Source organism: Larimichthys crocea, chromosome I, assembly GCF_000972845.2.
Source record: "Larimichthys crocea isolate SSNF chromosome I, L_crocea_2.0, whole genome shotgun sequence".
In the NCBI taxonomy this organism is placed as follows: domain Eukaryota; kingdom Metazoa; phylum Chordata; class Actinopteri; family Sciaenidae; genus Larimichthys; species Larimichthys crocea.
In genome coordinates, this window is record NC_040011.1 from 30,240,041 (window position 1) to 30,253,678 (window position 13,638).

General features: G+C 41.0%; 1 protein-coding gene across 4 annotated transcripts in view; it reads left to right on the forward strand.

The window, feature by feature from the left end:
* Positions 1-13,638, forward strand: part of kcnip1a (Kv channel interacting protein 1 a) — a 35,628-nt gene that overhangs the window by 20,521 nt on the left and 1,469 nt on the right. For 3 of the 4 annotated variants that reach the window (XM_027289758.1, XM_027290687.1, XM_027290055.1), the window contains 6 exons: positions 10,919-11,043; positions 12,085-12,154; positions 12,246-12,316; positions 12,429-12,536; positions 12,659-12,763; positions 13,399-13,461. In XM_027289758.1, the coding sequence (XP_027145559.1) occupies positions 10,919-11,043; positions 12,085-12,154; positions 12,246-12,316; positions 12,429-12,536; positions 12,659-12,763; positions 13,399-13,461 (542 nt within the window). Of the gene's footprint in view, positions 1-2,030; positions 2,318-10,918; positions 11,044-12,084; positions 12,155-12,245; positions 12,317-12,428; positions 12,537-12,658; positions 12,764-13,398; positions 13,462-13,638 lie in introns of those variants that run through there. The other variant, XM_027290422.1, reaches the window with a different exon arrangement.

The window sequence follows — 13,638 nt, forward strand, 5'->3', positions numbered from 1 at the left end:
GAGAGGGGCGAGATGGATAGATACAGCTAAAGATGAAGTAGGTTGCAGCGAAGATAGGGAGAAATCACTTTGATAGCCTGCAAATTCCTAGAGGCGCAATACAAGCAGTGTGTTATGTAGCAGAGCAAGCTGAGAGGAAGAGCTGTGTGTGTAGCAGGAAATGGTCATGCTCCATGGTGCTGCATGTTGTTTGGGGTCCACAGAGACATCATCCTATCTCCTATCAGCCATTCTTCCTGGCCACAGTTGGTGCATGTACAAAATGTATGTGTGTACATACAGTATGTGTGCGTCTCTGTGTGTAAGCTAGTGTGTGTGTGTGTGTGTGTGTGTGTGTAGGCAGGGTGAAAGCATTACTCCCCACTGCTGTCCATTCTGTCTCTCTTGCTGTTGTGAGAAAACACACACACTCACAGACACACTCACACATCTGAGCACATTTTCACAGAAGCAGATTGCAGATTTTTTACTCACCATACTAAATCTTTCCAGCTAAATCTTCCCATATGGCTTCCTAACAATCACACCCTGTCCATGATTCACCATCAGCAGACAAAACGTGCCCCATATTCGGAGTGGATTCCACATTTGCAGGCACATTATTACGGATGGCTGGCTTGATATAAAACGACAATGTGTCTATTCTCCGAAAGCGACTGCTGAAAACTTGGCTGCAAAAGCGACATATGTGTCATTTGCAGAAGCAATCGCAACTCTATTAAACATTCTGTTTTGCTCATTTAGTAGCAAAAAAAGATGTTTCAATCTTCTTGGTGCCAACTAACTTTTCACACGATTTTTACACGTTGTGTCCTCAGGTGAATGGCTTTTATGTCTCAGGACATCAGCCAGGCCAGTGATGAAGCAGATGAGAGCAGATCATCCAGCAAGTTGATGTTAGTGTCGATGTTATTATCTGACACTGACGCTGACACTGCCGTCTCCGCTACATTTCTTTGACAGCTATTGCTGCTCTGCAAATTCAAATTTTACACAGAAACACATCATTTTCTTTTAGTTTATAAATTAACACCAAACAGAAAAGGAAATTCATAACTCAGGCAGCAAAATATGTGTTGTACAAACACAGCACATGTTATTTGTCATCAGTAACTGTCTTCCAATTTGTCTCTTTGTACTTTCATCATGTAAGAGCGTACACCTTGTTTGTATTGATCAGGCTGTAATTAAAATGCGATTTCATCTTGAGTGTGTGTGTGCGTGCAGCTCCTGCAGGCAAGAGCACACACTCGTGCAGTATTATGCCACTTCTCTGGATCCCTCTATCCTATTAAAAGTCTCATTCTTCTCATCCCACGTCTTTTCCTGCTTTTAATCTCTCTCTCTCTCTCTCTCTCTCTCTCTCTCTCTCTCTCTCTCTTTCTTCTCACACCGTTTGCTTTAAGCCTTTTCCCTACTTTCTGCTCTTTTGCTGCCTGCTCGTCTATCTTCCCTCCTTTCTTCCTGTCCTGGGAGCCAATCTGCCACCACACACGCACACACACACACACACTCTCCCGTTATCCAAGCCCTGTTAGTGTGTATGTAGAGATATTATGGATGGATGAACAGGAATGATGGATGGAGTGAATTGAGGTGTTGATGGATTGAAGTGGCCTTTACGTGAACAAACCAGGATGTTAAGTTGATGCACGGGAGCCTTCTTAATTTTTGTCACATGCACATGTTTTCCCTTCACTATATAATTCATGTTTACCTCTCAACTCAATATTTCAGTTTGTATCTATTTGCATATTTGTTCTCCGTCAGAGGAAAACAGATGCATTTAAGTGTGAAATGTAAGGGGGCATGTTTGTTGTTTCCAGTGTGACTCACAGAGTGTTATCATTTACAAATCAATGGGTACACATTAATTTATAATTTAGTGAATCAACATCCTGACGATTTAATACTGAATCACTGATGGTCCGCTCAGGCTTTTGGCTTGAAGGTGGGAGGAAGAGAGGGAGGGAGGCTACAACCCCTAATGAAAAACAAGGAAATCGGAGGGAGGGAGATAGAGAAAGTGTGGGGAGAGAAAGAGAGGAGGGGCGCTGTGAGATGGAGTGAGAAAGCATGAAAGGAGGGATGAGAGAAAGAGGGTTTCTGTCGAGTGAGGCGTGGGAGGAGAGGGAGCATGACGAGAAGAGGAAAGAGGGCGAGGGAGTAGTGTGTGCATTCTAACCGTCCAAACACGTGACAAAGAGATACAGACTCCAGCATACAGACGCACTTGTTTCCACGACGACGACTGAAAACATGGGGGCTGTGGTGGGTACGCTGACCATGCAGACCAAGGAGAGGAGGCCATCCAGGGGTGAGGGAATACACACACACACACACACACACACACACACATGCACTCTCATACACACATAAATTAACATACATAGCACAGCGTGCCTTTTCTCTCTTTTTAATGAACACGTGCATGCTACACATGCGAAACTTTGACCGGTGTGTTGTTATTGTATCTTTCAAACACACACACACAAACACACACACACACACACACACACACACACACACACACACACACACACACACACACTCATACACTCACTGGAGTACAAATATACAGCACACGTATGCAAGCTGCAGACCAAAGATTTATAACTGCTGATGTTTCAGTTAAAAAACAGTGAAAGAAATGTGGGCATATGGTTTGTAGTGTGAGTATGTGAGAAAGAAAGAAAAAGAAAGAGGAGGAGAGGGAGAACAACAGGTGCTCCCAGAGGAAACAGAGTATCTTTTCATTGTGCAACAAAGTTGTAGTGCGACAGTGTGTGTGTGTGTGTCTGTGTGTCTGTGTGTCTGTGTGTGTGTGTAGATTGTTCAGCTTATCTTTTTTGACAGAGTAAACCAAGGGAGGAGAGTAAGAGGCAGTTTTCTTCACTGTGTTTGACTCTCTACCTATATGAGTGTGTGTGTGTGTGTGTGTGTGTGTGTGTGTGTGTGTGTGTGTGTGTGTGTGTGTGTGTGTGTGTGTGTGTCGCTCTGTCTGTCTGGCTGTGTGTGGTGATGTGGGCATCGACCCTGTTAAACACACACATGTCGTAGGTATTTGTCACTCTGCTCACACACCGCTTTTCCGTCTTGCTGTTACCTTGGAAGCACGGTAGCCATGGCAACAAAAGATGTCAGTTTTGGGGTGGGAGGGGTTGGGGGGTTGTGGGTAAGGGGGCTTTGATGAGATTGGGGGTATTCCTAAGTAAGCAAACCATGTGAAAGAGACAGAGAGAGTGAGATGCAAATATGTTGAGATGAAGCGAGATTTATTTTTTAAAATATTTTTATAAAGACCTGTTGACTGTTTTTTTTACTCCCTTGTTACTCATTGCAATAACAGCATGTAAATCTCATTTATATAAATCTAACAAATCCAAACCAGCTGCTCAAATGAATGGGCACACTGAGCAGGAGATCACTGCCAGAGTGAAAATATCCCCTATTAATAGTGTGCAGTCAATTAAACGTATTTGTTGAGGCAGGCTTTTATCGTTTTTTCAGTGCATATTAGACCTTACAGGACATTTTCCAAGTGAGTGCATATGGCTCGTTTCATCTTTTTGAATATGCTCTTCTTTTATACTCCACAAGCTCAAATAAACACCTCCTCTCATGGGTGTTAACAAAGGCAAGGCGTAAATTTGTTGCTATTTTGAATAATGAGGTGGTTGTAGACGCACTCACATTGTGGAAATGTGTGAAAAATGAGTCTTTCTGCAAATGAAAACAAGCCTTTTTACCTCCACAGACCTAACAACCCCCCCCCATGTGAACATGAAAATAATGGGCTGTAGGGCTGGAGCTTTTGTTGGAGGTTGTTTGTAATTCTGGTGTTGTGTTGTGGTACTTCACCATCCCTCCCTCCCCTGCTCTGACATGTTCGTTGTATGCAGGATTAGTGCAGCAGGGCTCGTACGTGTACAGCCGCCTGTATTCTGTGGTGTTGCAGATAACTTGTTATCTGGGATCGTGACACTGACAGCAACTGAGAGGAAGACAGTGCACGGCTGTAATATTGTGAGATTAGATTGCTACATGATTGATCCTCGGAACACGAGCTCATCACTGTGTTCTGAAGAAAAAAACAGAAACGCCTCGACGTGTGTGTGCATCCGCCTTCCTGAATATTTGCATGGCTGCTTGTCTGGTCTGTCTGTTATCATCAAGGCTGCTTGTTGTTCTCTCAGCTTGCTTTGTTTTCTGTCAAGTGTTCTCCTGACAGCCTCTCTTTGGTGGTAGTTTCCTCCTACCTGTTGTCTTGTCTGCCTGGTTTGGTCTGTCAGGATAGCCACTGCTTTCCTCCTCATCTGTCACGGTGGCCTCTTTTCACCTGCCATTTTTTCTTCCATCCCTTGTGAATTTTTCATTCCTTTTCAGCCCCTGCATGTCTGCCTTCCCTGAGTTGCCCCCCTGCAGCAATGTTGTCTCAATCTTCTCCCTCTCTCCTTTCCTTCTCTCAGTCCTTTACACCTCCTGCTATCTTGTTTTCTTTTTTTATTTCAAATGCCTCAACCCTACAACCTTTCTAGTCTTCCACTCTTTCTTTCTTTCTTTCTTTCGCCTGTTTTACCCTGCTACCTTCTCCTCTCCCTGTTGTTTCCGCCTTTTCTCCCTCCCAATTTCTTTTCCACGCTTGTTTCTCTTTATCTCACTTCCCCGCCACACTCTCACATGCCACCACCACAGTCTGCTCCGGGCACTCTCATCTCTTGTATGCCTCCATTCTTTCTCTCATTTGCTCCCTTTCTCCATCACCCACACTCCCATTAGTTGGTGTGAGTGCTTATTAAGTCATCCCGTCATTCTCCTCTCCTGGCATCCAGCACTGTGTGAGTGTGTGTGTGTGTGTGTGTGTGTGTGTGTGTGTGTGCCATTTGTATGTGTATTTCTGCAGAGTCTAGACATGTATTTACTCAGAAATCAACATTGGCATGCTGCTTTGTGCGTGTTAATGAGCTGCATTTGACTCACTTCTCCCAAACATAATCAACAGTGGCACACTGAGGAAGTGACATTAGGTGGATTTTTGTGTGTGTGTCTGTGCGTTATTTACACGCAATAATGCAAACAACCTTCAGCACTTCTGTCCTCCCTCGCAGGCTGAGGATTAGTAAGCAAACAGATGTGTTTGTTTGTGAACCTGGGCATATATATTGTTTCATGCACACGTATGTTTAATATTTTATCTGTGACCCTTGAAATAATGTGGTCATGTTTGTTTTGTTGGAGGGTGTGTGACTGGATGTGAAGGAGGTGAAGTGTGTCATTGGACTTTCAGTGAATCACCCAAAGGCCAGTCAGGGATTGGCCCCATGTCCACTGGGTTGAATGTTGACTGTGGAAAACAATGCGTCTCAGAATGAATTCATGCTGTGGAACATGATTATGTTGGGCAGCGTTCGCATGGTGTAAATAGGACTGTAGCAGCTGAAATCTATTTTTAAGATATTTCATCCATACCTCTAGGGAGCCCTTGTCCAACAGAGCTGCTACTTGCCTGGAGAGCACGCTCCACCATTAAACAGGCCGGTAAGAGCGAGCCCTCTTCATTGCTGCCTGGACAGCAGATTAGGCAAATTGAGATTATGCAAATGGAACTCTCTCTGGCAAGGATTACAGGATACAGTACAAGAAGGAAAGAGAGCATGGCAGAGATAGAGTGACAGAGTGAGAGAGATAAGAAGAGAAAGAGACTCAGAAGAAAGGAAGTGATGGAGGAGAAATGAGAACTAACATTTAATACCAGAGCCAGCAGGAAGCTAGGAGTTAACTCCTGTTTTTGGGTTGGAGGAAGTGTGTGTGTGTATAGATGTAAGAGGTATTTTTTGTGACAGGTTGCTGGCTGGAGAGAGTGACAGGTAGTCTTTCTTTGCTGACAGTTCAGGTCACCGTTTAATACTCCAAACAATCTTTGGAGGAAAAGGGTTCAGGCTTTTGGTCACTGTCAAACTCCACGCTTATAATAGCTTGTGTAACAGATGGAGGTGAAACTCTCGAGGTGGCTTTCTAGGTTGGGTTTATCTGGGTTCTCCCAACCTGCTAAGTTTGCAGATTCAGCGTCATGCAGGTTTTGCAATAAAAACTTTAGGATAGCACACTGCCACAGCAGAGCCAATCCTAGGATTCAAAAAGAGGTTTCCTGGATCAGATACTTACCTAGATATATATTACAAAAGCTCATATCTCTTAACACTGCAGACAGATATAAATTATTCACATTTTCTGTGCATCTTCCGTTGCACTTGGACAGGCAGGGATCGCAGAGGCCCCGTGTGTCAGGACGGCCCCTAAGCATGAGCCATACTTTGAAGTGTTATTAGAAATGTAGGAATGATGTGATAATGTGGATTCATCACACTTGTAATATGTTTCACGTATATTTGATCTCAAATTGATGTTTTCCCATGTCCCTACTACTTTATTTTTAATGTTTCGTGCATCTATGCACATTGCAGAGCTTTGGTATGTTTGTTTGTATTAAGTTTTCTTAATTACCAGTGTCCTCCAAAACTTGTATTATATTTGTAGAAATGAACCTAAGTGTGGATAAACTCTGGCAGAAAGTTTTTTCTCGTTTGTTGTGTTTGCGCATGACTGCTAAAGATTGATTATTTGAACAAACACAATATACACTCGATCATCCTTATCAAGTGATGTTTACACTACCGAGCATCTTTTAAATGGCAATTTAAATTAAATGCTACTCTTGCCGCTAAATTAAATTTTACCCAGCACTGCTGCAACAGTAAACAGAACAGTAAATAAAGCGAACCTTCAATCGACAACTCTGTGGGAAACCTCTTGATACAGCAGAGCCCCCTGCAGTCTGCAAGTCAGCGGCTACACTTCAGCTCATCGGGCACATCCCCCTTTCTGCATTCACATCAGGACTACAAATGAGCACCAGCTGGCCACGGCACAGAGAATAAAGAAAAACAGAAAATAAATCATTGTTATTTTTAGTGTGTTTTACCATGTCATACATGCTTTGTGTTTTGTGAATATACCATATTTTATTTTATTACACTACTTACATTACAAAAGACACTTTTCTTTGATTTTCTGAGCATCAGCGTGTGAATAATCATCAGCTAAATCTGAAGAAACGTACTGAAATGTACAACACATCTTCATTAGGAGCTTTGACGCGCACCCAAACACACACAGCTTGTGTATGCTACCCTCTGCTGGTACTTTCAGATTATAGCAGTTTATATTCTTCTTGTACTCTGCTCAGTCAGACCCAACACAATATTAAGTCTATATGAAGCCAACAGTGCAGATTGCAGATTAGATCCTGGGATATTCATGATTTTTTTGTGTGTGTTTTTATCACTGAGTGAGTCATATCAAAGGTCTTAGTCATGTTTTGTTAGAAAAGTCACTTTGAAGTATATTAAGCCATCTGTTGTTCGGGGATGACAGTGTGTTTAATGGGGCCAATTAATCAAGTGCTGATCTGCTCACATACACACATGCACACAGTAACACAACAAGCGCATATGGTCGTACCGTCGTACAGTAGAAGGTGAGTTTATCATTGTTACAGTGTGCTCAGGTTGGACAATCGAGTTGAAGCTCAATTCCCAAAGAGTGAAGGACACAGTGACTGTAACATGGGGAGGGGGGTTGGGGGGTGCACAGAGAGAGAAAGCGAGAGGGGGGAGAAAGAGAGAGAGAGAGCTAGTGGGATGGAGCGAAGGTCAGGATAAAGCGAGGGAGATGCCCCAGGGAGTAGAGAGACGGGGGGATAAAAGACAGAGATAGAGGGAGGCAGGTGAGTTCTGATCTCACTGTAGGAGGAAGCAGCATGGATAGAAAGTTTATAGGCAAGAGAGAGAGACGTGGATAGAATCAAGTTTAAAAGTTTAGAATATGTTTGCATATTTTTGCATTGTAAAAGTCGAGTAAGTAAAGGAATAAGAGGAGAGTTGAAGACCCAAAACTTCTAGGGGCCAGAGGAAAGAAAGAAGTCATCAAAATGGAAAGCGAGCAGCAGAGTGAAAACAGCTTACACACCATAGCCATCATTCTGCTGTGCTGTGGGGCCGTCAAAATGCTGCACCTACTGGGAGTCATCACTGTAGAGGGTGAGTCATTACTACATCTACTATCAGTGTAGTCCAGCATTAACTCAACCGGCAAAGCTGGAGGGCAGTTGTGTTTTCACTGCTGTGTGTCTGTTATTGGCAGCAAGCTATTGGGGAACCAAAGATCTAGATTATTCATGTAGAAAAGTTTGTGGGAACCGACTGCAACCTTCTCAGAAAATCGAAGGAATGAAAAAATACATAAATAAACAAACAGTGAATGTTACAAGCGTCAGACTGTTGACTACTGTAGTACTGAATACTGAAATATTGCCATTAACAACTCATAGTATATAGGTTGCTGCAAAGGGCTTGTGTATTTCTTCTCTGCTGCTTTTGATGTTCATATTCAAATTCTAATGTTACACCTATTGCATAGTTTTACATATTTGTCTTTTCTTTAATTGCATGCATACAGTGTGCCTTATCTTTGTAGAAATGTCCTTGCCCTGCTAAAATAATTGATTGTATACTAATTTGAATATGAGAGGGAGAAATGGGCCACCATTCAGAGAAAATAATTGTTTTCTGTCCATGAAGTATTTTCTTGTTGATTATCAGTTCAGTGTTTATTATTTGAGGTAAATAGAGTGTAGAAAACAATTTTAAACCTGAATAATAACTGACCCTGACTCTCACTGTTGTGTTTTCAATATATTGCATACTGCAGTACACATCCTGTGTGTGTCAAAGAATTGTAATATATACTAATATATGTTCTTTTTCTTGTTTTAGAGGTATAACTCTACATTGTAGAGTTTAGAGGTGTAACTCTACAATGTACATTGAGATGGAACATCCTATGCTGTGGTAGTTTTCAGTGTAAGCATGGAGTGTGACGGTGACCGTGTAGGTGCCGTCAAGGTTTACATGGACAATAGAGTCATGGTGAAGCCTTTCCGAGACGTACATAGTCTTTAACTCTATAAGTCTATGAATGGCTTTAACAAAGTCAGACCAAACTAAAAAGATTAAAGCAGGTGCTGGTGATGTTGAATTACATGTGTGGTGTACTGGATTTGTGTTTTGAATGCATTTACAAGAATTTGCGCTATCCATGTTTTATTGTGTGTCTGCGTGTGGGACTGTGGACTCTACCTGAAGACCCCTGGGAGTTGGGTGTGAAAAATCTCACCTTGGACATGAGTGTGAACCCCCACCCTTATGTGACACAGAGAGAAAGACTGAACTGCCTGAGTGATGAAACGAAAGGCCTTCAGGGGATATATGTGTGTGTGTGTGTGTGTGTGTGTGTGTGTGTGTGTGTGTGTGTGAGGCAGGGAGCTATATAAAGAGAGCCTGCTTAGCAACTCAACAGAAGTTATACAAAGTCATAATGTAATAATGCACTCATAATGTAGAAAATTAGTGGGCACAGTGTAATAAGCTCTTGCTGGATAACATAATATACAGCATTATTGTGTTTTAAGTTGACTATTACAGTTTAAAATTAGTCGTTTTAGAGTATCTACTGTGCTGCATGTGAGGGACAGATTTTGGATTTTGTGGTATCATAACTGACATTTAGATTCAAAGAGCAAACGTGCTCTTAAACCATGATGGCAGCAGCACTTCCATGCAGTTGTTTTAAATGGTAACACTTGGATACTGAATCTAAAAAGGTTAAGCTGTTGACTTTAAGGTTTCATTTAGCAGTGAGATGAAGTTGTCTTTGTCTACCATAATAAAAAATGCCGACCTGGTGCCCATGATTCACTGAGACAATGGGACTGAAGAGGGCCTGGTGTAATGAAGCTTCACAAAGCACTAATGGTCTTGCCTCACAGATAAAAACGTTTCTATTTCAAGACTGTTGATGTTTCAAAATCTGGATCGCCAAGGACAGTGTAAACGTTGCACTCCGTGACACTTCATTAAAGCAGAACATGAGCCCTTAAGAAATGCTTTAGCACGACCGCTGTATCTGTATATCAGACATTGACAGCTCTGTGGACTCTAAAGACAGTACTTTGCATGTAAATGCTAAGAAGACAAAGGAAGTTGTACTAGATCACCATGCAGTGGACGGGAAGTCGGCTCTTACAAATAATTAGAGATCTACACAGGCAGCAATTTAGACTGACATAATGTCTAAATGTGTGCACATGTCAATCCTTCAGAACATTCGTATTGCAAGGACATATTAGAGTAATGGACCTGTCCATCACTGTAACACAAACACAGCTACACAGGTTGATCAGTCATGGACAGTCAGACACACATTCCTCTGAAATGGCCTTCATAAAACGTACCATCTTATTACTTAACCAGTAGGTTTTTTTCTTTGGACTTTTATTACTGCACATTATGACCACTTCATCATATTCTGGATTTTTATTACTATTTCTATTAAATTATGCACCATTATAACAGTATGCATAATTATTACATTGTAAATTGCTTCAGGAAGTATGCGCGCGCTCGTGCAAGTGCGTGGGTGAGTGTCTGAGATGGAGAGAGCGGAGGTGTCACGTTCACCTATAGGCACTATGAGCCTTTATATATGTGTGTGTGTATAATGTGTGTGTGCTTGTTGACTCAGAGTCAGTGGTTTGTCCTCTCTCCCCTCCCCTCCAGCGAGGAGAGTAACGAGTTGTTAATCAAAGGGCCGGTGAGAGGAGGAACATTAGACTGACCTCTAGCTCTCATCCTCTTCTCTCCTTCCTGTTTTATTTCTGCAGAATAGAATAGAGAATATTTCATTTTCCATGTCATATGTCCACTTCCTCCTTGTCTGTATTACTCTATTCCTCCCTTTTGCTGTATGTTGCATAGGAGTTGTGTTAAAAACGTTATGTTTTTGTTGTGTGTTTCTACAGACAGAGCTGACGATGACTTGGACATGACGATGGTGTCCCATCGACCGGAGGGCCTCGACAAGCTAGAAGCTCAAACCAACTTCAGCAAAAGAGAGCTCCAAGTGTTGTACCGGGGCTTTAAGAATGTGAGTGACTGTGATAGATAGATTCCTCCTTATAGATCTATACAGTAGGTACCTATAGTGTCCATGTGTTGTTCAGTAGATGCTGTAGTACTAATATGTAGAATTAACTGACTCACTAAATCAAGACTCTAAATGTTTCTTTGTTATTTGAGTATTTGTGAGCAGTTTCAGTATACTGTAAGGGTTAAAGTCCAGACAGACATGGCGGAACATGCTCTGTGTATTATGTGCTATCATGTCTGTCTCTAACTGAGCAAATGAGAGGTGCATAACAAAGACTGACTTTTTTGCAATGAAATGGATGTTTCTATCAAAACATATAACCTTAACAAAGATCACACATGGTCTGAAGTATATATTTTATTTCATATAAATTAAGTGGTTTTACAATTCACATTCTGGTAAGTCAGTTAGACTTTATGTCAGTACCAAAAGACAATTGTTAACAGTCTGCTGCAACATGAGGCTCAGTGTCTGTTTGGTAACATCCTGTAAAGGTTTGTTGTGTCTTAAAAGGCAGATTTCATTTGGACAATAGTAATATACAGTGAGGACCATACTTTACATAGCAGCTGCTATTTGCTTTCCACTGGAGTTGTATGTTTTTGGTTGTATTGGTGTTTTATTTTTCATTTTATTGTATTTCTAGGATGACTTTATAAATGCACTTCTAGGTTGTAATACATGACACTAGAACAGAATAAAGTATCATTCAGGGACAGGGATGCATGACTGTGTAATAACTAGACTCAATAGTGACACCCTGGACAGAAGGTCAGAATGTGCAATTGCACTCTGTTGTTCTTTTGATGATATAAAATATTTCATTCCATATAAAAAATAAAAATACAAACTGTTAAAACTATATTTTCCATTCAAATGTACCACACAGAGGTTTAACTGATAGCCAGTGTCTCACAAACTTAAACCCTTCAACAGCCTCTGTCCAGCTCTATTAGACTTGTCCCTCGAGTTGGTATCTGTAATTTCTATCTCCCACCTCCTCACTCTCTCTTTCTCCCTCCCTCTCTCTCTCTCCAGGAGTGTCCAAGTGGGGTTGTAAATGAAGAAACCTTCAAGCAGATATACTCCCAGTTCTTCCCTCATGGAGGTAAAAAAGTGTCTTTGTTGTGTCTGTTTGCGTCTTTGTTTCTGTCTTGTTTCTGCTCAGTGTATTGACAGTTGTTCTTCTCCTCTTGCAGATGCCAGCACCTATGCACACTTCCTGTTCAATGCATTTGACTCAGCACATACCGGCTCCATAAAGTTTGAGGTTTTCATGCATTCCCTTGTTTTTGCATACTAATGCTTGGGTTTTGAAAAGTTCCTCTTCAAATAACATTATTTTTTTTAGTTTTTCATTCTGTACTTTTTGTCCCCATCAGGACTTTGTGACAGCTCTGTCCATCCTGCTGAGGGGCTCCGTCACGGAGAAGCTACAGTGGACCTTCAACCTTTATGATATCAACAGAGATGGATACATCAACAAAGAGGTGTGTGTTTATGGATGTGTGCACCCCTGACCTTCATTATTTTTCCAGTTGATATGCACATTATGTTGTCTCATACTTCACTTCTGATTTGTATGTGTGTGTATTTCTGTTCTCTATAACAGGAGATGACGGACATCGTCAGAGCGATATATGACATGATGGGGAAGTACACTTACCCTGTGTTGAAAAATGATGCACCCAAACAGCATGTGGATGCCTTCTTTCAGGTGATAACACTTGAGTCCTTTAACTAAGTCTAATAAAAACCAAACAACACAAATATTGATGATTTACACACACAAAACTCCAAGAAAAAGACATCATAGTCCTGGACACACTGATAAGTGAAATGCAGAAACATAGACATCATAGAATAAGCTTCTGATTTTAGCCTTGATGGTAAAAGGAGTCTTTATTTAAGTAAAATTAGCAATACCATACTGTGAAAATACTCTGCATTCAAAACATTACTTAAATTAAAGTATTTAAATATTGTTAACAACATTTACTTAAAGAATGAAAAGTAAAAGTATGCAGAAAAATGAATTTTGTCATTGTTTTACTGTTGTGGTGTTTTTGGATTAATATTAATGGCACGACCTACTGTTTCATATACTAATGTTGTAATATAATTGTCCAAATATCTCTAAAAAGGTCAACTTTTCATGAGCTCCAGATTTGTGACAATGTATCTTCCAGTTTTTTTTAAAAATAGTTTATTTATCTTAAAATCAGATCATTCAGTCCTTCAGTTCATCAGAAAAGTCAGTGACGGTATGAAGAATGGTAATATTTAAAATGTGTATCTTTGGTTAATGTCTTAATAATATTGTTAATCCTTAATGCACTTTGCTCTCCACAGAAAATGGACAAAAACAGAGACGGTGTGGTCACTCTGGATGAATTCATCTTTTCTTGCCAAGAGGTACTTTTTTCTCTTCCAGTCCTCTTCTTGCACACATAATGATCAATTTCACTTTGCAATAGACCTCATACATTTGGACATGTCACAGCAGGAAACTCACAGGTCCACATGTGTTTTATTAGTAACATCTGTGCTCTTCCAGCTGTGACAAGTCAATATTATAATATTTGCTGTGAA